The sequence below is a fragment of the Erpetoichthys calabaricus genome, chromosome 1 (genome assembly GCF_900747795.2).
Source record: "Erpetoichthys calabaricus chromosome 1, fErpCal1.3, whole genome shotgun sequence".
NCBI lineage: Eukaryota > Metazoa > Chordata > Cladistia > Polypteriformes > Polypteridae > Erpetoichthys > Erpetoichthys calabaricus.
In genome coordinates, this window is record NC_041394.2 from 335,804,407 (window position 1) to 335,826,322 (window position 21,916).

Genomic DNA, 21,916 nt, shown 5'->3' on the forward strand with positions numbered 1-21,916 from the left:
CCAGTATAATGTGTCTTGGCTGGAAAAAAGGTATTTAAAGATAATTGTTCACAAGACTGAGTCCAAAACAGAACTGCGGTATTGAATCAAGATGGAGGCTTTAAACGGCAGTGATGTCATTGGAGACGGAAGCGGAAGTGACACCATCGGAGACGGGACCGGAAGTGACAAATTTGGGAGGGATATTGGGGTGGGGGCCGGAAGTAACATCATCAGAAGCGCCTGAACCGGAAGCGATGTCATTGGGCCCGGAAGCAGAAGTGACATCATTTAAGGCGGGACCATAAAATGCCGTCATCAAAGGCACCGGAAACAGGAAGTGATGTCATCAAAGGTGCCGGAATCCTGCAGGGTGTCCCGAGAATGGTCTGCAAGGGATTGAGAAAAACAGCTAGAGCACCCCACCACCCCCTGGTCGGACATGGATTTGTCATTATTCAGGCCATTTAGTTGACTCCCACTCGCACGTGTGTGACAGTGTATACTCTTTGATTTCATAGTTCCTTTAGGCCATTTTTTTGCCATATTTGTTTATTATTGGGCGGCTCCATTTTGTACTCCCATCGTTAGGATTGCTCCCGAGTTCTTAGGGGTTTGACCTCAGAGGTTGCACGTTGCTTATGATACGATGGGAAAACATTTGCTTACTTCTTTGTAGAAGTTCATGGATTTCTAAAACCTTTATTTTGAAAACCTTTTTTGCTTACACGATTCTCTCTCGATATTGACTTTTTGCTTTTTAATCTTTTCTCACATTATAATTTTGGTGACTTTAATCTGACATTTTTCTGCTCTTTGGCTACGTCTTTTTTCTGGTTACATAATAAAAACTTGTCATAAAGTTCAACAGAGACTGCAAATGTGACTCATCAACATCAAACTCCTTCTCAAAGATCCAGCCCCACTCTGTTGTGTTTATTACAGCAATATACATTTGAAATGAACACGAAGATGACCAGTGCCCATATTTATGAAGTGTCTCAGAGTAGGAAAATGCTGCAGAAATCGCAGAGTGACACAAATTGTGTCCTACTCTTAAGAAAAGGAATAAAAGTATTTTAACAATTTTCCTAATTTAGAAAACTCCTCTTAACTGCACCAGGAGAGCTCGCGAGATTGCTTAACTCACTACCACCAAATGATGGCGTTCAGGCAGAGATCGGCACACACATCCTGGGAAAATGAAATGTTTTCAGAAATGCTGGGCAAAAACAAACTTGTAAAAAGTTATCAATCTGACAAAGATGGAATATTTTTAACAAATCTTGTACATAATCTGATCACTCCGTTTACGGGGAGAAGCTGTACTATGTTATCCAAAATGAAAGTGTTGGGCCACAGGAAAAATTACGCTTTACAGTTGCGAGCAGTTGGGTATGTCACAACCAACCCCAGGATTTTCTCCAGTGTTTTAAACACAGAAGGCTTGGCCAGTCCGGCTAGAAATCGAATAAGGATCTCAAACCGGCCATCTTTACAAGAGTCCATCTTCACAAGCAGATTCTTAACTCCATCTGATGGATCAAGGAAGAAGGAGAAGGCGGCCATGAACTCCTGCAGTGTGAGATGGAAGAATGTGTACGTCGTGTGATCTAAACTGCTTTCTCTCTGCAGTATTTCTTTGAGGAACCCAGATAGGAATGGAGAGGACAAGAGTGGCTGGAGGCCAAAGGTGGACATCTCAGACTTGTCATAAAACACAAGAATCCTGTTGTCCACCCCATAATAAGCCATTTTTCCCAGTTTGACCAGAATCCCCCGCCTGTCCTCAACTTCTCGCCTATGGTTGGTCAGAATGTTGTGAAGAAACATCACAAAGAGCTCAGTGACAGTTCTTGGGGTATTTCCTTGCTCTTCTTCAGGTGTCATGAAGTGGCTTTTCAGCACAGAACAGATAATCCAACAGTACGAGGGGTTGAAGCACATGGTGTAAAGAATGGCATTCTCCTCAACATACCGAAAAACCTCTGCACCCAGATCGGCATCATCAAAAAACTTCTTAAAGTACATCAACCTCTGAAAAGGGAAGAACCCCAAGATCTCTGCATATCGATCAACTCTGTCCATGTCCAGAACCTCCAGAGCTGTTGGTCTGCTTGTGATCAGGACTGAACAGCCCTTGAGTAATGTTCCACTGACCAGACTGGTCAACAGGACATGGACAGAAAAGAGCTCCTCTGGGTTTGAGCACACCTGTTTTTGTGTGAAGTCCAGTTTGTGTTTGTACTCATCCAGGCCATCGAATATAAAGAGGAGAGATTCGGGTTTACTCAGGATTTTTATCAGTTTCTGGTCATTGAGATATTTATAGTGCCTCACAATCAGCCTGGTCAGAGGCATCTGTGGCTCATTCTTGTTGTCTAGGAGGTTAAGATCCCTGAATTTAAACATGAACACAAATGCAAACCTCTGATACTGAGCACCTCTGGCCCAGTCAAACATGATCTTCTGGACCATAGTGGTCTTTCCAATTCCAGCCACTCCACTGACCACTACAATGTGAGGGGGACTCTCACTTCCAGGACTCCTTCTAAAGAGTTGCTCAGTCCAGATTCGCTCACATTTCTCCTTTACTCGCTCCTCCACCATCTCTGCATGAGTCCTCCCAATTTCCAGAAGTTCATGGTGAGTCTCACTGTAGGTTCTTCTGTACTTATTAATGACCACCAGCTCAGTGTATCGTGTCTCAAAGCCCACAGCTCTGGCACTTGGATCTGTGGAGGAAGAGGACTGATCATCCAGTATTTTTGTGGATTCATACACGGTGACTTTGTGCATCTCATGGAGGCCTGAAAGACATAATGAGAACAATTGGAAAAAGCTGGGACTGGAGGAGTTACTGACCAGAGACATAAGACAAGTGGGTTACCTTTAATATGAGTGTGAATGTATTGGGGCTGGAGATTGGCCTGAATCTCCTTCAAGACGTCTGGTCCTGGAATGCAAGGAATAAAGATAAAGATGACTAAGCAGTAAGGGGAGAGAAGAACACAAGAATCTGGAAATCAAAGAGAGATATACTAAAGAATCACAAAATTTGAAAACACAAATTTGAAAACATTGACTAATTCTATAAGGAGTGGTTCTATTGTGTCTTGCAATATGGAGAGAAGGAGCAGATAGAAAGAAATGTTTGAAGAATAAGTGAGGGATGTGTGCATCCAGATTAGCAATTAGTTGTTCTGTTGAGGAAGACTCAGGAACAGAACAAATCTAGAGAAGCATGTGCATCAGGCAAGGTGATACTCAATGCCAAAGGACTTGATCTAACATGGAAGCACAGTAGAACGAGCTTCACCATCTCACCAGCCAGGCAAGTAACAGTTTACAAGGTTAAAGGTCATCAAGCGATGCCCACTCAGTTCCTTACAGAGGTCTCAGGGTCTGATTCAGTTTTCTTCAACAACAGAGACAGGCAGAGCTCAGAATTGTCTGTAGCATCAATCAGAGCCTTGAAGGATAATGGAAATATCAAAGAAAGAATGGTTATTAGAATGAATGCTTGAAGCTCAACACAGGTGCCTCCAGAAGAAGAAGAAGTTGCTTCTGTATTTGGAAATTCAGAAGGCTGAGCAACAATTTTTTCAGCAATCTCTGAATGTTTTGGGAAAATAAAAATAAACATAGACATGCCAAATCAATATGCAGACAATAATATAGATTTTCATACTGGATCGGTTGAGTCCTTTGTTAACAATGGCCACCACCAGTACTGTTAGCCAACAGGGTGCTGGCAAAAATTGGGCTACTGTTGGTCGAAGAAGGAGAAGAAGAGGGGGAAAGTGTGTTTGGAGACTGGAGAGGAAGGTAAAGAGAGTGGAAGTGAGGGTAAGAACTTTGAATGTTGGCAGTATGACTAGTAAGGAGAGAGAGTTAGCTGATATGATAAAGAAAAGGAAGGCTGATATATCGTGTGTGCAAGAGACTAAATGGAAGGGGAGTAAGGCCAGATGAATGTGGGGGGCAGGTTCAAATTGTTTGACCATGGTGTGGATGGGGGGAAATGGGGTAGGTGTTATCATGAAGGAATAGTATGTCAAGAGTGTTTTGGAGGTGAAAAGAGTGTCAGACAGAGTAATGATTATGAAACTGGAAATGAATGTTGTCAGTGCATATGCCCTGCAAGTTGGGTGTGCAATGGGTGAGAAAGATAATTTCTGGAGTGAGTTGGATGAAGTGATGGACGGTGTACCCAAGAGACAGAGAGTGGTGATTGAAGCGTGAATATGTATTTTAAGAAGAGGGAGGAACACAGGGTGACATACAAGACTGTAGGAAGATGAACACAGGTAGATTATATCCTATGCAGGAGGGTCAATCTGAAGGATTGCACCATTGAGATTGAAGACTGCAAAGACATGGCAGGGGAAAGTGTAGTTAAGCAGCATGGGATAGTGGTCTGTAGGATGAAGTTGGAGAACAAGAAGAGGAGGAGAGTGTGGGCACAGCCAAGGATCAAATGGTGGAAGTTGAAAAAGGAAAACTGTTTTGGGAGAAGGTAAAACAGATACTGGGTGACAGTAAAGAGTTACCAGACAGCTGGGAAACTACAGCAGAAGTAGTAAGGGTGACAGCAACAAGGGTGCTTGGTGTGACATCTGGACAGAGGAAGGAGGAAAAGGAAACCTGGTAGTAGAATGGGGAAGTACAGGAGAGTATACAGAGAAAGAGGTTGGTGAAGAAAAAGCTGGACAGTCAGAGAGGTACATAAAGTAGACAAGAGTACAAGGAGATAAGGCGTAAGGTGAAGAGCAAGGTGGCAAAGGCAAAAAAAGGTATATGATGAGCTGTATGAGAGGTTAGACTTAGGGTTAGAAGGGAGAAAAGGACCTGTACTGATTGACTAGACAGAGGGACCGAGCTGGGAAAGATGTGCAGCAGGTTAGTGTGATAAAGGATAAAGATGGAAACCTACTCACAAGCGAGGAGAGTTTGTTGAGCAGATGGAAAGAGAACTTTGAGAGGCTGATGAATAAAGAGAACGAGAGAGAGAAGAGGTTGGATGATGTGGAGATAATGAATCAGGGAGAGGAACAGATTAGCAAGGAGGAAGTAAGGACAGCTCTGAAGAGGGTGAAGAAGGGAAAGGGCATTGGTACAGATGACATACCTGTGGAAGCATGGAGGTGTTTAGGAGAGATGGCAGTGGAGTTTTTAACCAGATTATTTAATGGAATCTTGGAAAGTGAGAGGATGCCTGAGGAGTGGAAAAGAAGTGTACTGGTGCTGATTTTTAAGAATAAGGGGGATGTGCAGGACTGCAGTAACTACAGGGGAATAAAATTGATGAGCCACAGCATGAAGTTATGGGAAAGAGTAGTGGAAGCTAGGTTAAGAGGTGAGATGATGATTAGTGAGCAGCAGTATTTCTTCATGCCTGGAAAGAGCACCACAGATGTGATGTTTGCTCTGAGGATGTTGATGGAGAAGTATAGAGAAGGCCAGAAGGAGTTGCATTGTGTCTTTGTGGACCTGGAGAAAGCATATGACAGGGTGCCTTGAGAGGAGCTGTGGTATTGTATGAGGAAGTCGGGAGTGGCAGAGAAGTATGTAAGAGTTGTACAGAATATGTATGAGAGAAGTGTGACCGTGGTGAGGTCTGTGGTAGGAGCAACGGATGCATTCAAGGTGGAGGTGGGATTACATCAGGGATCGGCTCTGAGCCCAATTATTTGCAATGGTGATGGACAGGTTGACAGATAAGATTAGACAGGAGTCCCTGTGGACTATAAGGTTTGCTGATGACATTGTGATCAGTAGCGAGAGTAGGGAGCAGGTTGAGGAGACCCTGGAGAGGTAGAGATATGCTCTGGAGAGGAGAGAAATGAAGGTCAGAAAGAATAAGACAGAATACATGTATGTAAATGAGAGGGCGGTCAGAGGAATAGTGAGGAAGGAATGAGCAGAGTTGGCGAAGGTGGATGAGTTTAAATACTTGGGATCAACAGTACACAGTAACAGGGAGTGTGGAAGAGAGGTGAAAAAGAGAGTGCAGGCAGGGTGGAATGGGTGGAAAAGAGGTGTCAGGAGTAATTTGTAACAGACGGGTATCAGCAAGAGTGAAAGGGAAGGTCTACAGGGCGGTAATGGGACCAGCTATGTTATATGGGTTGGAGACGGTGGCACTGACCAGAAAGCAGGAGACAGAGCTGGAGGTTGCAGAGTTAAAGATGCTATGATTTGCATTGGGTGTGACAAGGATGGACAGGATTACAAATTAGTACATTAGATGGTCAGCTCAGGTTGGATGGTTGGGAGACAAAGTCAGAGAGGTGAGATTGCATTGGTTTGGACATGTGCAGAGGAGAGACACTGGGTATACTAGAAGAAGGATGTTAAGGATAGAGCTGCCACGTAAGAGGAAAAGAGAGAGGACAGGGTGGGTGTAATGGAGCAAGATGCAGGGGACAGGAAGTTATGGAAAGAAAATAATCCCCGGTGGTGGCCCCTAATGGGAGCAGCTGAATGAAGAAGATGGTTGAATTAAATTGTTAATAAGCATGATCCAGCAGCAGTACTTACTTAAGCAAACATAGATTTGTCGATTTATGTTGTGCTTTTGTGTCCCTCTAACAGGCTCAAACAAGACATTTATAGAAACGCTCTCACATTACACTTCACTCACCCCACTCTGTCACCTCCTCCAGTATTCTTGTCAGGTTTGGTGATAGAAATCTCACAAGTTCTTCAGCCAGTGCCACCCACAGGCTGACCAGCACCTCTCTTTTTCTCTCCATTAGGTCAGTGATGAAATACTCCACACCCAGTGGTCCCTCAGACTCTTCCTTGGCTTTGAATGTCTGAAAGATAATAAACAAGGAGAAAGTTTAGAGATGGGCCTTTGGACAATGGAGTTGTGAGTCCTTTGTGATAACCTCAGACTGGCAATGAAGTCTAGTCTGGTCTGCTATAGAAGATCAGCCCATCTCAAGGAGGAGATGTGTTCTATTTTTTGTATCTACTTTTCCTCCTCAGTAACAGGAAGTTTCTCCTTACCTTGGCTTCATCATTGGTGAGGATGTGCTTAGTAACCAGGTTTTGCAGGATACTCCTGATGTCATATTCAATCACATAGGCCAGGTAGGGCTTGTAGTACTCAGTCATCTGAAGGAGATCTTCATGACTAAATATTTTTATAACTCCTGAAAACTTCTTTATAAAACCTACACTCAGAAATCAGAAAAGAGACACAGGGTAATGAAGGAGATGTTGAGATTGAGGGGTCAGATATCTGTTTGATACATCTGGTGATAGCCTAGTAAATAAAACTCACTCCTGATTCCTGCATGATTTTTACTATTCAGAGGGTTAGTATGCTAGGACAGACTCTGATTTGGGAATTATAATGAGGTAAGAGGGCCACAACTGGTGCAACCTCCTGACACAGGGAGCTGCAGCTGTTGAGGCCCTCTTATCTCACATCTCTGGTGTTTCACCCGACTCCTGTCTCAGACTTTTTGTACACAGGACTTTGTTCTCAAAAATCTATGGTTGGTTCTTCTTCTAAATTTATTTGTGCTATCCACCACACTGATTTCACTTTAGTTTGACGGACTGTGATTTTGTTTTGGAGGTGGGTGGTATTTATGAAATACATAACAGAGTAGGGATGGTTCTGAGAAAATCGATTAAGAACCACGTGTTTTGTCTGTGTGCACTGCTCTAATTCTCTGGAATTTACCAATATTTTAGCAAAAAATGCCTGTGTTTTGAGCATAATGTGTGAGAAAAATTTTGAGGTAACAATAGTTAAGTATTTTGGTTTGCAGTGCACATTAAAATATACAAGCATTTATTTTAGAAATGTCATGAAGAAATCTACTGAAATGGTAAAATAAAGTACACGAATGTACTAGGAAGAAGGTTGACGTAATACACAAAATGTACAAGGAGATGACTAAGAGATCAGCCAATGTCCCGTAAACAACAAGACTGGACAGTTGTCACATACACAGATATTTCTAGGGTAATAGCTGAACCTAAAAGATATAAGAAGAACAATACGGTATACTTTAATTTAGATAAGTTATATTTATGCCAACAAACCAATCAGAGTAAATGTCATTCAGTACTGTTATGTAAAATCAATTGTCTATAAAAAAAAAAAAAAAAAAAAAAAAAAAACACTCTACTTTTACTACTTTGATCATTCTGTAACAGACTACTGTGATGAATGCTCCTGTTTCAGCATTTGCTGAAGTGAAACACAAGACTCAATGGATAAGCTTCCTCCTGCCTGGTTTCTGACTCAAAGATGTCCTAGCTGAGGAGAAGATTTCTTTCTTTAATATACAGTATCTCCAAATTTAATTTCTTCCCCAATATGACTGAATGACCAGACACGTGGATTATGTGACTCAAGGAATGTAACATCTTTGATGTTTTCTGGGCTCCAGCAATGGTCACCATAAATGCCCATTCTAGCAGAAATTTGTTTTTATTTTCAATGAAAACATGAGATTAAAATTTTTTTATCAGCCATTACTACCAACCATAATGGGTTAGTATTCCTTTAACTACTCAGTAGATTCTTGTATCCTTCCAAATTCTTAAAAAAAACTACTGTAAATAAAACCACTGCTGGAAAAAACAAATTAGATAGATAGATAGATAGATAGATAGATAGATAGATAGATAGATAGATAGATAGATAGATAGATAGATAGATAGATAGATAGATAGATAGATAGATAGATAGATAGATACTTTATTAATCCCAGGGGGAAATTCACATATTCCAGCAGCAAAAAATATTAAATTAAAGAGTAATAAAAAATGCAGGTAAAAAAAAAAAAAACAGACAATAACTTGAATAATGTTCAACGTTTACCCCCTCTGGTGGAATTGAAGAGTCGCATAGTTTGGGGGAGGAATGATCTTCTCAGTCTGTCAGTGGAGCAGGACAGTGAAAGCAGTCTGTCGCTGAAACTGCTCCTCTGTCTGGAGATGACACTGTTTAATGGATGTAGTGGATTCTCCATGATTGACAGGAGCCTGCTGAGCGCCCTTCGCTCTGCCACAGATGTTAAACTGTCCAGCTCTATGCCAACAATAGAGCCTACCTTCCTCACCAGTTTGTTTAGGCGTGAGGCATCCTTCTTCTTAATGCTGCCTCCCCAGCACACCACTGCGTAGAAGAGGGCACTCGCCACAACCATCTGATAGAACATCTGCAGCATCTTACTGCAGATGTTGAAGGATGCCAGTCTTCTAAGGAAGTACAGGCGGCTCTGTCCTTTCTTGCACAGAGAATCAGTATTGGCAGTCCAGTCTAATTTATCGTCCAGCTGCACTCCTAGGTATTTATAGGTCTGCACCCTCTGCACACAGTCACCTCTGATGATCACGGGGTCCATGAGGGGCCTGGGTCTCCTAAAATCCACCACCAGTTCTTTGGTTTTGCTGGTGTTCAGTTGTAGGTGGTTTAAGTCGCACCATTTAACAAAGTCCTTGATGAGGTTTCTATACTCCTCCTCCTGCCCACTCCTGATGCAGCCCACGATAGCAGTGTCGTCAGCAAACTTTTGCACGTGGCAGGACTCCGAGTTATATTGGAAGTCCGATGTATATAGGCTGAATAGGACCGGAGAAAGTACAGTCCCCTGCGGCGCTCCTGTGTTGCTGACCACAATGTCAGATCTGCAATTCCCGAGACACACATACTGAGGTCTGTTTGTAAGATAGTCCACGATCCATGCCACCAGGTATGAATCTACTCCCATCTCTGTCAGCTTGTCCCTAAGGAGCAGAGGTTGGATGGTGTTGAAGGCGCTAGAGAAGTCTAGAAACATAATTCTTACAGCACCACTGCCTCTGTCCAAGTGGGAGAGGGATCGATGTAGCATATAGATGATGGCATCTTCTGCTCCCACTTTCTCCTGGTATGCGAACTGCAGAGGGTCGAGGGCGTGTTGGACCTGTGGCCTCAGGTGGTGAAGCAGCAGCCGCTCCATGGTCTTCATCACATGTGATGTTAGAGCGACAGGCCGGAAGTCATTCAGCTCACCAGGACGTGATACTTTTGGGACTGAGGTGATGCAAGATGTTTTCCAAAGCCTCGGAACTTTCCCCTGTTGCAGGCTCAGGTTGAAGATGCACTGTAGAGGACCCCCCAGCTCTGATGCACAGACCTTCAGCAGTCGTGGCGATACTCCATCTGGACCTGCTGCTTTGCTGGCACGAAGTTTCCTCAGCTCTCTGCTCACTTGCGCTGCTGTAATTGTGGGTGGGGATGTCTCTCCTATGTTGGTATCAGCAGAAGGATGTGTAGAGAGTGCAGTACTCCGAGGTGAGAGTGGGTTAGGGTGGTCAAACCTGTTAAAGAAGATGTTCATTTGGTTTGCTCTCTTCACGTCTCTCTCAATGGTGGCACCCCGCTTCGAGCTGCAGCCAGTGATGATCTTCATCCCATCCCACACTTCCTTCATGCTGTTCTGCTCCAGCTTTCTCCTGTACTGCTCCTTCGCCGCCCTGAGCTGGACTCGGAGTTCCTTCTGCACGCGCTTGAGCTCATGCTGATCACCGTCTTTAAAGGCCCTTTTCTTCTGGTTCAAAAGGCCCTTGATGTCACTTGTAATCCATGGCTTGTTGTTAGCATAGCAGCGTACAGTTCTTACTGGAACTAAAGTGTCCATACAGAAGTTGATGTAGTTAGTAGTGCAGTCAACAACCTCCTCAATGTTCTCACTATGTGATCCCTGCAGGATATCCCAGTCTGTAGTTCCAAAACATTGTCTCAGAGCATTCTCAGCCTCCGGGGTCCACTTCCTGAATGATCGTGTGGTTACAGGTAGGACTCTCACTTTTGGTTTGTAGTGAGGCTGAAGCAGAACCAGGTTATGATCTCCTTTCCCAAGCGCAGGCAGCGGGGTGGCACTGTATGCGTCTTTAACGTTTGCATACAGTAAATCAATAGTCTTATTTCCCCAGGTGTTGCAGTCCACATACTGGGAGAATGCAGGTAATGTTTTGTCCAGCGTCACATGGTTAAAGTCTTCAGAGATTAGCACAAGTGCCTCGGGGTGCTGCATTTGTAACTTAGCAACAGCAGAATGGATGATGTCACTCGCTAGCTCCACGTCCGCCCGAGGAGGAATATACACGATGACAACAATGACATGTCCAAACTCTCTGGGCAAGTAATAGGGACGCAGACTTACGGCCAACAGTTCGATGTCCCTGCAGCAAGTGGAGACTTTGACTTTAACATGTCCAGAGTTACACCACCGTGTATTAACATAGAGAGCGAGTCCTCCTCCTTTGTGCTTCCCACAGGTACTTGCGTCTCTGTCCGCTCTAACTGTGCTAAACCCGGGTAGCTCCACATTAGCATCTGGGATGGTGTTAGTTAGCCATGTTTCGCAGAAACACAACAAACTGCATTCTCTGTAGGTTCTGACATTTTTCACCAGCGCAGCCAGTTCGTCGATCTTATTTGAGATTGAGTTCACATTCCCCAGAATAACAGAAGGCACCGAAGGCTTAAAACGCCACTTTCTCGCAAGCTGCTTCATTTTTAGCTTAGTGCCGGCTCTGCTGCCACGATACCGCCTTCTTACCTCGTCAGGTAAATAGGGAACCACACCGGCACTGGCATTTATTCTCAGCGCTCAAAGTTGAGTACTTGAATAGGCGAGTCTCGGCATATAAAAATCCATGCCCATGTTGTAAAAGGAAGTGTGTCCAGGGAACGAATCCACATAAAATTAAGTGGTAGGAGTGATCAATAAATAAAAATAGAAAAATACAAGTAGAAAAATACACATACACATATAGTCCTACATGGAGCTGCTGAAAAGGCTGCCACTCTCGGCGGCGCCGGATGTACTTTTGCCTTGACTGCTCTGTTTTGGATCCTTTTTGACAGATTTTAGACCTAATCATAGCACATAAAATGGTTCTTATCAAAGCAGTTCGTTACATTCATATATATATACAGTATATAGTGAGAGGTGCCATGCTGGGACTGGCATCTAAACCAGAACTGTAGGATGCCAATATAATGAAAGGACAAGGGAAGACAATCAGTTCAGGACATTGTCTCCCCCAGCCTGCTAGGTGACAGCCCCCCTGGTTGATGGTACTGCTACAGATACACACAAGGCATACTGGGAATTGTAGCTCATTGGGTCAGTCCTGTTGGGTTCCGTGGGTGCCACCATGGGATGCTAAGTGGACTAGTGAACACTACTTTGTCAGGCTCCAACCTCACCCAAAAGTGTTTTGGAGACAGTTTCAGGACACCAGAAGTGCTATCTGCCTCAACACAGAGAGCCAGAGTCAGGAGGAGGAAGACAAAGCTGAAGAGTATTGTTGGTAGTGTGGGAAACACTTACCTGTAAAGAGTTTCACACCATTAAACCTTTTATATATAGCGAACATGTATCCAAGTATTGGGATATCCAAACTTTGCCATTCATTTATGTCTTCATTTTCTTCTTCTGCTACAATATATTTTAATGCATGCCAGTTTACTTTTAAGTTTTTGTAATTTTTTTTTAAATCTCGAGTAAATAAAATTTCCCCTGGGGATTAATAAAGGATGTAAAATCAAATCAAATCAAAATCAAACAAAACAAAATCAAAAGTAATAAAGTAAATACAGGGCACCTGGTGTGGGGAGAGCCTTATTTTCTTTCTCATAGGGTTATCAGGCTCAGGAGAGACATTTCCAATAGAGAGCAGTGTGGTGGGTATTAGGCATCATCGGTTGGCATTAACCAAGTTGTATCAGCATCCATGTGTCTAAAGCAGGGACCTCCAACTCTGGTCCTGGAGGGCTGCACTGGCTGCAGGTTTTCATTCTAACCCTTTTCTTAATTAGTGACCTGTTTTTTTCTGCTAATAAATGTCTTTTGAATTCATTTTATTTGACTTGCTCTTAAAGACTCAGACCCCTTAATTGTTTCTTTTCCTTAATTAGCAACCAAACAATGAGATACAAAACATGACCAGCAAGCTGTGTCCATCATACAATATCTGAAAATAAAGAAAGGTGAAGGTCTCATGAAGGCTGATCTGCTCAGGTCCCCAAAACATTTGAGCAGTGCTCTTAGAAAAGAGAAAATCGACAATTTCAGAAATGTCTGCTATTGCACAATGAGAGCAGCAACAAGCCATCGAAATCAAAGAACGGGTTTAATTAACAACAAAACTCAGCGACTAATTAAGCAACTGGTTGGAGTAAAATTGGTTGGAGTTTGAGGCCCTGACTTAGTTGGTCTTCTGTTGGCTCCCACACTTCACAATTCATTTCTGTTTGGGTGCCATTTGAGGAAAGAAATGAAGCAATTCAGAGGAATGATGTAGAAATTCAGGGGAACAAATGTTAAAAAAAAACAAGTCAATTAAAACAAATTTACAAGAAGTTAATTAGCAGCAAAAACAGGTCACTAATTAAGAAAAGGGTTAGAATGAAAACCTGCAGCCACTGTGACCCTCCAGGACTGGATTTAGGGACCCCTGCTCTAGAGTATTCTCACAGACATGGGTATATCAGGTTTTAGGTGTAAGTTATATCCGGGGACACCTGAGTGTTGTTCACACCAAAGCCAGTGAGCCCCAGTGTGGAGCACTGAGAGGGAACAGGCTGTACAGGTGTCACTCATATTCTTTACGTAAGTGGATGTGTGTGTGTGTGTGTGTGTGTGTGTGTGTGTGTGTGTGTGTGTGTGTGTGTGTGTGTGTGTGTGTTAAACTTAGGGTGGGAGAACAGACCAATCCACTGATAAGTTCTAGTCATCCCATGATATTACAACATCTCACCAGACAGTGCAGCAACATCTTCCTCAGGTCTTCTCCTTTTACTATGTGCCTCTCCAGACTTCTCCTTGGTCTTGGAACTGTGGGGACCCATTTTGAAGACGTGAAGAGGGCTGAATACGTCATGAAAGTTGCAGTCAGAGTCCTTTCTGCCCAAGGATTGTGATACCACTAGACTGAAAGAGCACAAAGGTGACTATAACAAGAGACAATATAAGCAAAGAGGATAGCAGGGAACTAAAATACATATAATCAACAATGGAAGAAAAAGGAAATGTAGTAAACTAGAATTTAATTAATAAATACACCAAAACACCAAATAACTAATGTGATATACTAAGGAAACCCAAAAATCATAAACCTAGAAAGTAGTCAGTGATAAAGGTGAAATGCACGTGGTTATATACATCAGATCAAAGGAACAAAGAAACAGAAGGGCACCAAAAATGAATATCAACATGAATATTATATTTAATACATGTTATATTAGTAATAAACATAGATATTGAGCATAAAATAATACATAAAGAATGATGAATCAACAATAGGGCTAGATAAATAAATGTGCAGGGAAAAAAAAAGCAAAAAAAAAAGAATGAAAGCAGATTCTAAAGACATTTTATGCTTTTGTCTTCAAAGACGGCCTGGGATGATTATACTTTGATTACAATCGTTATCAGTTCAAGTTCAAGTTACTGTCATATGTCCATAGTTCAATAAAATTGTAGCAGGGCTACATAATAATAAGTATTTGTTTTTTTTCTGTGCTGAGTGCATTTTGTTTTCATCGTCCCGTTTGCTGTACTATATGTGTGTATAAGTAAATGTTGTCCCCGTAAGATAAAAGGGGAAGGATAACGAAGAGAGACCGCTACCCCAAGATGGAAATTACCTGTTAAATCCACCAGTTACATCTGGGACTGTCATTATTTAAACTAGAGGAGCGAGGAGAGAGTGAGAGAGAGAACAAGAACGAGAACGAAGATCGTGAGAAGGAAGGTGCCATTATTTACAGTCATTTCCACTCATCATCCCGTTTATTGTGCCATTCCATTACTTGCTTTTTTCAACATCCGGATACAACCTGTACAGAGAAACCCCAGGGTTTGGATTCACACCATCCATTGCTGAGGACACATACAGTGAGGTCGTTTTTGTATTGTCAGGAGGACGCAAGGCATCACATCAGCCAGTCATCAATATTCGCCAGACTTTTACAGCTTTGGGACTCACTTATCATATACATGTCATCTGCTGTTTATTGTCAATCTGTGTTCGTGTTTATGTGCTGTGATAATTTGTTTATTGTTTAGGGGCAAGGGAGGGTTTTGTAAATAGTATTATTGTTGAATATCTGTGCGATCATGTATATAATATACATATAAATATTCGCAGGTGTCATTGGGATAGTGGTGGTTTGTGTGCACTTACATATTATTGAATATTTGTCCATCCTTGTGTGTATATATACTTATCACTTACAATATACCCATATTTGATTTTACATTTCTGTCTAATATTTGCTTGTTATTTCATTGTGTAGGGAGGAGGGGAAGGACAACCTGTAAGGAGTACAGCTTGTTATTGTCTTGAGAGTCTTCAGGCTAGCCGAAGCAAAAGTCTTGGTGGTGTAGATAGATAGATAGATAGATAGATAGATAGATAGATAGATAGATAGATAGATAGATAGATAGATAGATAGATAGATAGATAGATAGATAGATAGATAGATAGATAGATAGATAGATAGATAGATGTGTAGTGTAGTGGCCGGGTTGGGAAAAGCGACAGACTGCTGTCAATGTCCGGCTCCACTGACAGACTGAGGAGATCGTTCCTCCCGCACACTATGTGACTCTTTAATTCCACCAGGTGTGTGCATTGTTATCACTTTTTAATTTAATATTGTTTTTTATTAGTATGCTGCTGCTGGAGTATGTGAATTTCCCCTTGGGATTAATAAAGAATCTATCTATCTATCTATCTATCTATCTATCTATCTATCTATCTATCTATCTATCTATCTATCTATCTATCTATCTATCTATCTATCTATCTATCTATCTATCTATCTATCTATCTATCTAATTTAACTTCTTTGACACCGATCAACGGAAAAGGATACTTTATTCTCAAAGGGAAAACAGATAGCTGTAAATTTCAGAAATCGATCATTAGTTTTGTGATGTCTCGATCCACAACACTCTGCTAAGCTTCATTTCCACCCAGGCACGGAGCAGGCTAAGCGAAGATGTTTATTTGTTTTGGTTTGCCAAGTGAAACTTCCCTGAATCCTCTTTGGTGGGATTGATACAACCTGACATAAGCGCCACTTGTTTGAATTAAGAGAGGCTTACTTGCTAAACTTGCCTTGTGGGACATTCCCTGGATTAAACTGGAAAATCATTCATATATTATATAGTTTTCTTTTTATTCTTACTGAATTTGACTTATTACTAGGTAATGATGAAGATAAGAGTAGTGTTCCACAGAGGTCAGTGCTGGGGCCACTGCTATGCTTAATATATATATATATATATATATAAATGATTTGGACAGGAACATAAGTAACAGGCTAGTTAAGTTTGAAAATGTTACCAAGATAAGTGGATTGGCAGATAATCTGAAATCTGTTATATCGTTACAGAAGGACTTGGACAGCATACAGGCTTGGGCAGATTTGTGGCAAATGAAATTTAATGTCAGCAAATGTAAAGTATTACACATAGGAAGTAAAAATGTTGGCGGTCAGAAAATCGAGAGTACACCTCATGAGAAGGATTTAGGAGTCGTAGTGGACTCTAAGCTATTGACTTCCCGACAGTGTTCAGAAGCCATTAAGAAGGCTAACAGAATGTCAGGTTATATAGCGCCTTGATGTGTGGAGTATAAGTCACAGGAGGTTCTGCTCAAGCTTTATAACACACTGGTGAGGCCTCATGTGGAGTACTGGGTGTAGTTTTGGTCTCCAGGCTACAAAAAGGACATAGCAGCACTAGAAAAGGTCCAGAGAAGAGCGACTAGGCTGACTCCAGGGCTACAGGGAATGAATTATGAGGAAAGATTAAAAGGGCTGAGCCTTTACAGTTTAAACAAAAGAAGACTAAGAGGTGACATGATTGAAGCGTTTAAAATTATGAAGGGAATTACTCAAGTGGATCAAGCTTACAACTTTAAAATGAGTTCAACAAGAATGCGGGGACACAGAGGGAAACTTGTTAAGGGTACATTTCGCACAAACATTGAGAAATTTTTCTTCACACAAAGAATCACATGGAATAAGTCACCAAGTAGTGTGGTAGACAGTAAGACTTTAGTGACTTTCAAAACTCAACTTGATATTATTTTAAAAGAATTAAGTGGATTGAACTGGTGAGCTTTGTTGGGCTGAATGGCCTGATCTTGCTTAGATTGTTCTAATTCATACACTATGGAAAGTGCTAAATAGAAAAAGGGTCGATTACTTGTAATTAAAAACAGAGAGACCTGAACGTGTAAATAAATAACAAAATGTGATTTCAAACAAGGACAACAGGTTCACAGTTCTGTTTCTGGTTGTCATCTATGTTCTCCCTTTGTCTCTGTAGGTCTGCGTGGGTACCCCTGTTAACTGATGACCTTAAGCTGCCTTGTGTGTATGCGAGAGAGTCCTGGTGCCGTATCTGGGACTGGCCTGGTGCTGCCGAGATTAGATTAAGCAGGTCTGAAAATGTTAAAACTGTGCTGTACTACGATTTTAAACTGCACTGCTCTGCTAACCTGTCAACTTTAAATTTATGTATTTGAATACTAATCCTTATTAATGTTACTAAGTACAGAAAGGTAAGATTTACCAAGCAAAGAAACCAAAAAAAAACATTTTTACTCTTTGTGCGTACGTGTGTGTAGGTGTGTGCTCACGGTTACAGTGTTATCTGAGCTTCCTTCAAGTTTCTTTTTCAAGTAGCTGACAAAAATGAAAAAATGGAAAGCACTCTCAATAAATAGTAAGAAATAGAACTGTGGTTGGTGAGAAACTACAATTGAAGTGTCTTGAAAATAATGAAAGCACAGCAAGACCAGTGTTACTTTTATTGTTATTTCTAGCATAGCAAATAATTAACTTTTAAGGCTCATCTAGAATTTTAATAATCCTTCAAGTTAAACATGTTAAAGGGGTTGCCAGCATTGCCTGTCAGTACAAAGTGCAACCTCAGAAGAGGTGGTAATCAAAAGCAAAGAAATTCAATGGAGTAACTGACATACGGCACGTCCCGCACAAGGGATTCACTCAGGGTGTCGACAGTGAGAAGCCAACACAACTTGCTGATATCACGGGTCTCCTGTTCTTCCTCTCAGCTAAGCTTTGTGAAGGGGCTCTCTTGCTGTCCATGACACATATTATATAGTTAATCGCATTGGGCTTTAGATAAACAAGAGAAAGGTGTTGTGACGTCCCGTCAAATAAACACACTCAGGAGCCGCTTGTCCTGGGGAGTCTTCCAAATGCCGACCGGCTTTTTATTGAATATGATGCCTTCAAAATAACAAAGACAATTCACCTTCGTCCTATCTACCTCTCTTAAACCGTTCGCTTCCTTTTACTACCCGATGCTGTCCTCCTTTTGCTCCAGCCCCCCAACTACCACTTCTGGCCACCACCTCCCCTTTTCTTCACGCACCATTAATTAACCCGGATCCCTGTCACTCCACTCTCTCTCTCTCTAGGGAGGTGCTCCAAGCCCTTACAGACAGTGTTCCCCCAAGACTCCACCCAACACTGCTTCCACTCCCTACAGTCCATGCAATGACAAGATACTTCACAGTGTCCTGTAAATGGTCCAGAGAGAAAATGGACGTGGCTACTTATAGCTAAGAGTTGCACAGTGTGCTACAAAAAGTAATCTAAGGAGGAAACTGGAGACGTTTGGTCCTGGTGTTATGGGTCATGTGCAAGTGGGAGCAGCTGGAGTATCCTCAGTGAGAGCCATTAATTTTTAAAACTAGAAATACTGAAACTAATCAACTTCGATCCAGATAGTCCTAAAATAATGGAGGCCAATTTGACCTTAGCAGATATAGTGTGTGTAAATTGGCAAATTAAATGTACTTATTAGGTGAAAGAAAGTAAAGATTTTATAAAATTAAAGCTAATTTAAGTTTATTAAACCAGCATCATTAATTTATAGTGTAATTCATTGCACTCCGGTTTGGACTGACAAAGAAATAAAGTGCCTTACTGTAATAAAAGAAAACAGCAGAAGAATGGGAATGGTGGAAATCACCCATGCTTGGCAAGGTTTATATAAAAGCTCACTAGTTATGCAAAGCATGAGAGTATTTATACTGGGAAGAAACCACCGAGAAGACAGAAGGTGTCTCTATGCCTCCAGATCTGGGTGTGTATGGGTTGTGGTGAGCACCCTCTTCTATGCAGTGGTGTGCTAGGGAGGCAGCATAAAGAAGAGGGACGCCTCACGCCTGGACAAACTGGTGAGGAAGGCAGGCTCTATTGTAGGCACGGAGATGGACAGCTTGACATCCATGGCAGAGCGACGGGCACTGAGCAGGCTCCTGTCAATCTAGTGTATTTAAATATAATAAACTTTTGGCAGGTCATTTTCTTTCATTCTGCTGTAAGAACTGGAAATAGAGGTACTGACTGTTATTTTAATTCATAATTCCTGAATAATTGTCTCCTTTATCAAAGGAAGAAGATGTAAGTGGTTGACTTATAGCTTGTGTGTAATATAAGAACTTGCTCTTCTGAACCTCATCAAAAATAGTGGGTATAGCTATGGTGGTGGAAGAAGAAGAAGAAGAAGAAGAAGAAGAAGAAGAAGAAGAAGAAGAAGAAGAAGAAGAAGAAGAAGAAGAAGAAGAAGAAGAAGAAGAAGAAGAAGAAGAATCACCACATGCCTATGAGGAGAGGGGTCCATGTGTGCTAATGGATTTTATAAGATTATGGGAGCTTAAACAGTACAGACCTCAGATGCTTTTTCTTGTTCATTGAGAAGAGATCACAAGTAGATCAGACTGTTGAGCATTTGTCTTGAGGACCATCTTTAATCATGTTTTGAGTGTGTTCTAAGAATGCATAGCAGGCACATCAGTTCAATATGAATTTAACTCTCACCTCCACAAAAGCTTCTTCCACATCTTCCCACAGGGGATCTGAATGACTTAAGAAGTGGAGACTGCAGTGACCAAACATTGGTTTGTGTCTGTCATTGTGGCAACGTGATGATTCATGATAAGAAAATGCAGCAAGCAAAATTGTCAGATTAAAGAAAAAAAAAGCCTTGTGTATTGTTGGCAGAAGAGACTCTAGATATTTGGATTGAAGGTGGGAGCTCTGCCAGTGGCTGAAACCAAAACACCTAAAACACTTCCAAGATCAGTGGTAGGCCACCATATAAAATGTTCCTCTAGCATCTGAGTGACCTTGCTTCTCAAGGCATGATCAGCTCATGCAGGGACACAGGTGGCCTCCAGACAAAGTTCTACCTTGGTGGTCCAAGAACAAATGTATGACCACCTCAACCTTAAAAGTGGTAATAGGGATTGGCCAGATGTGAGAATGAGATGAAATTTAAAAGTATCTTAGGATCATTGAGTTGGGAGATGCAAGGACAGCGGCTGACAAAGAATCAAACAGCAGGATGAAGAGAAGACAATGCCAATACAGAGAGAACGAGAGAAACAGGAGGGAAGGGAAGGAGGTGTCTGCGATGGCACTTTATAGCAGGCAAGTGAATGGACCACCCCACCAGACAGCAGATACTTAAGTTTAGCTTAGGAAGGCCTGTATAGGCAGTAGGGGCTTTATTTCTGTGTTGGAAGGACTTTGTGTGTCCCTCTGATTATCCCTCCATTGAATACTGAATATACCTTTAAATAATGCGAACCCTAACCCTATTTAACTCTTCTGGTAGACACAATGCTTCTCTTTTATTAAGCAGTTTACACATGTTTTATGAACTCTGAGGAGTCTTCTGGTCAGATACATTACCTCATGTTTTGGAGGTTTTGATAGACTGTGGAGTCATGGGGCTGCTGCTATGTCTCATTTAGTCTTCAAGTTTGAACAGTGAGACTTGTGATTTACATAGAGATTTACATTAATGAATGCAGAATCAAAACACAAAAATTACTTAAGGGTGGCATGTAGTAATAGGTTTGAAGTGTGCCAAACTTCCAAAGTTGAAGCCACACACACCAGCTGACAGGATGTAACTGGCCAGGAAGATGGACAGAAGCGTGTGAAGGACACCCAGGCAGGCTGTTGTCTACAAATCAATATTTGGTCAGGGCCATGGTCTGTAGAAGCCATGAATGACTAAGAACAGGTGCCAACGGTGCTATGTTGGTTGGAAAGAGAACAGCTCAGGTGGCAGTCACCCATACTTGGCACGGTTTATATAAAAGCTCACTAGGTATGCAAAACATGGGAAGAAACCATGTAGATGTCAGAAGCTGTCTCTATGCCACCGAACATTCTGCTAGATCTGGGCGTATAGTCATCATTATTCCCCACTGAAGAACTGGTAGTGGTGGCTGTAATGTTCTGTTGGCATCTCTCCAGCCTGGATATGTATATATAACTAATTCTGCATTATATTTTTTGGGAATGGAAGCTATCTTTTAAAGCAAGTTAAATACATATACCTCTTTTTATGCCATATTGCTCTAGTCTAGTATTTCTGCCATGGTTACTAAAGGGATATGTATGGCTCAAGTCTGTTCTGTATCATTAAAGAACACAATCTCAGGGAGTGAGTGCCCCCTGCTGGACACACGGCATCTCTGCTCTCTGCAGATAACATTGTCCTTTCAGCCTCATCAGACTGAGATCCCTAATGCACGCTGGGGCAGTCTGAAGATTCAAGTGGTGCACCTGAGAATCAACACATTGAGGTCCTGGCTAGTTGATCGACTATAAATATTATTGGTGTTTTCTCTACAGGCTGTAATGGATCATCCACGACAAGTATTCGCTTATATCTGGTTTAGAAGACTAATAATCTGCCTTTCCTGATGTGCTAATTCGTACATGAGGGTATAATAAACAAATCAGCTTTTACTCCCTAGCAGTTTATTTTAATTTGTTATTGGGCAGTCCAAGCAACTGTTTTCTTCTGTGTTATTTTAAATAGGACATATTAGTGAAACAGGA

At 41.8% G+C, this 21,916-nt stretch overlaps 1 protein-coding gene across 1 annotated transcript in view; it reads right to left on the minus strand.

The window, feature by feature from the left end:
- The window catches only part of LOC127529455 (NACHT, LRR and PYD domains-containing protein 3-like), a 33,596-nt gene extending 19,656 nt beyond the window's left edge, over positions 1 to 13,940 (minus strand). The window contains exons 1-5 of the mRNA XM_051933128.1: positions 13,765 to 13,940; positions 6,997 to 7,163; positions 6,626 to 6,800; positions 2,870 to 2,935; positions 1,352 to 2,789 (exon numbers count right to left, since the gene is read on the minus strand). Coding sequence (XP_051789088.1) covers positions 1,352 to 2,789; positions 2,870 to 2,935; positions 6,626 to 6,800; positions 6,997 to 7,163; positions 13,765 to 13,855 — 1,937 coding nt within the window. The 5' untranslated portion in view covers positions 13,856 to 13,940. The remainder of the gene's footprint in view (positions 1 to 1,351; positions 2,790 to 2,869; positions 2,936 to 6,625; positions 6,801 to 6,996; positions 7,164 to 13,764) is intronic.
- Between the last annotated feature and the right edge of the window lie 7,976 nt (positions 13,941 to 21,916).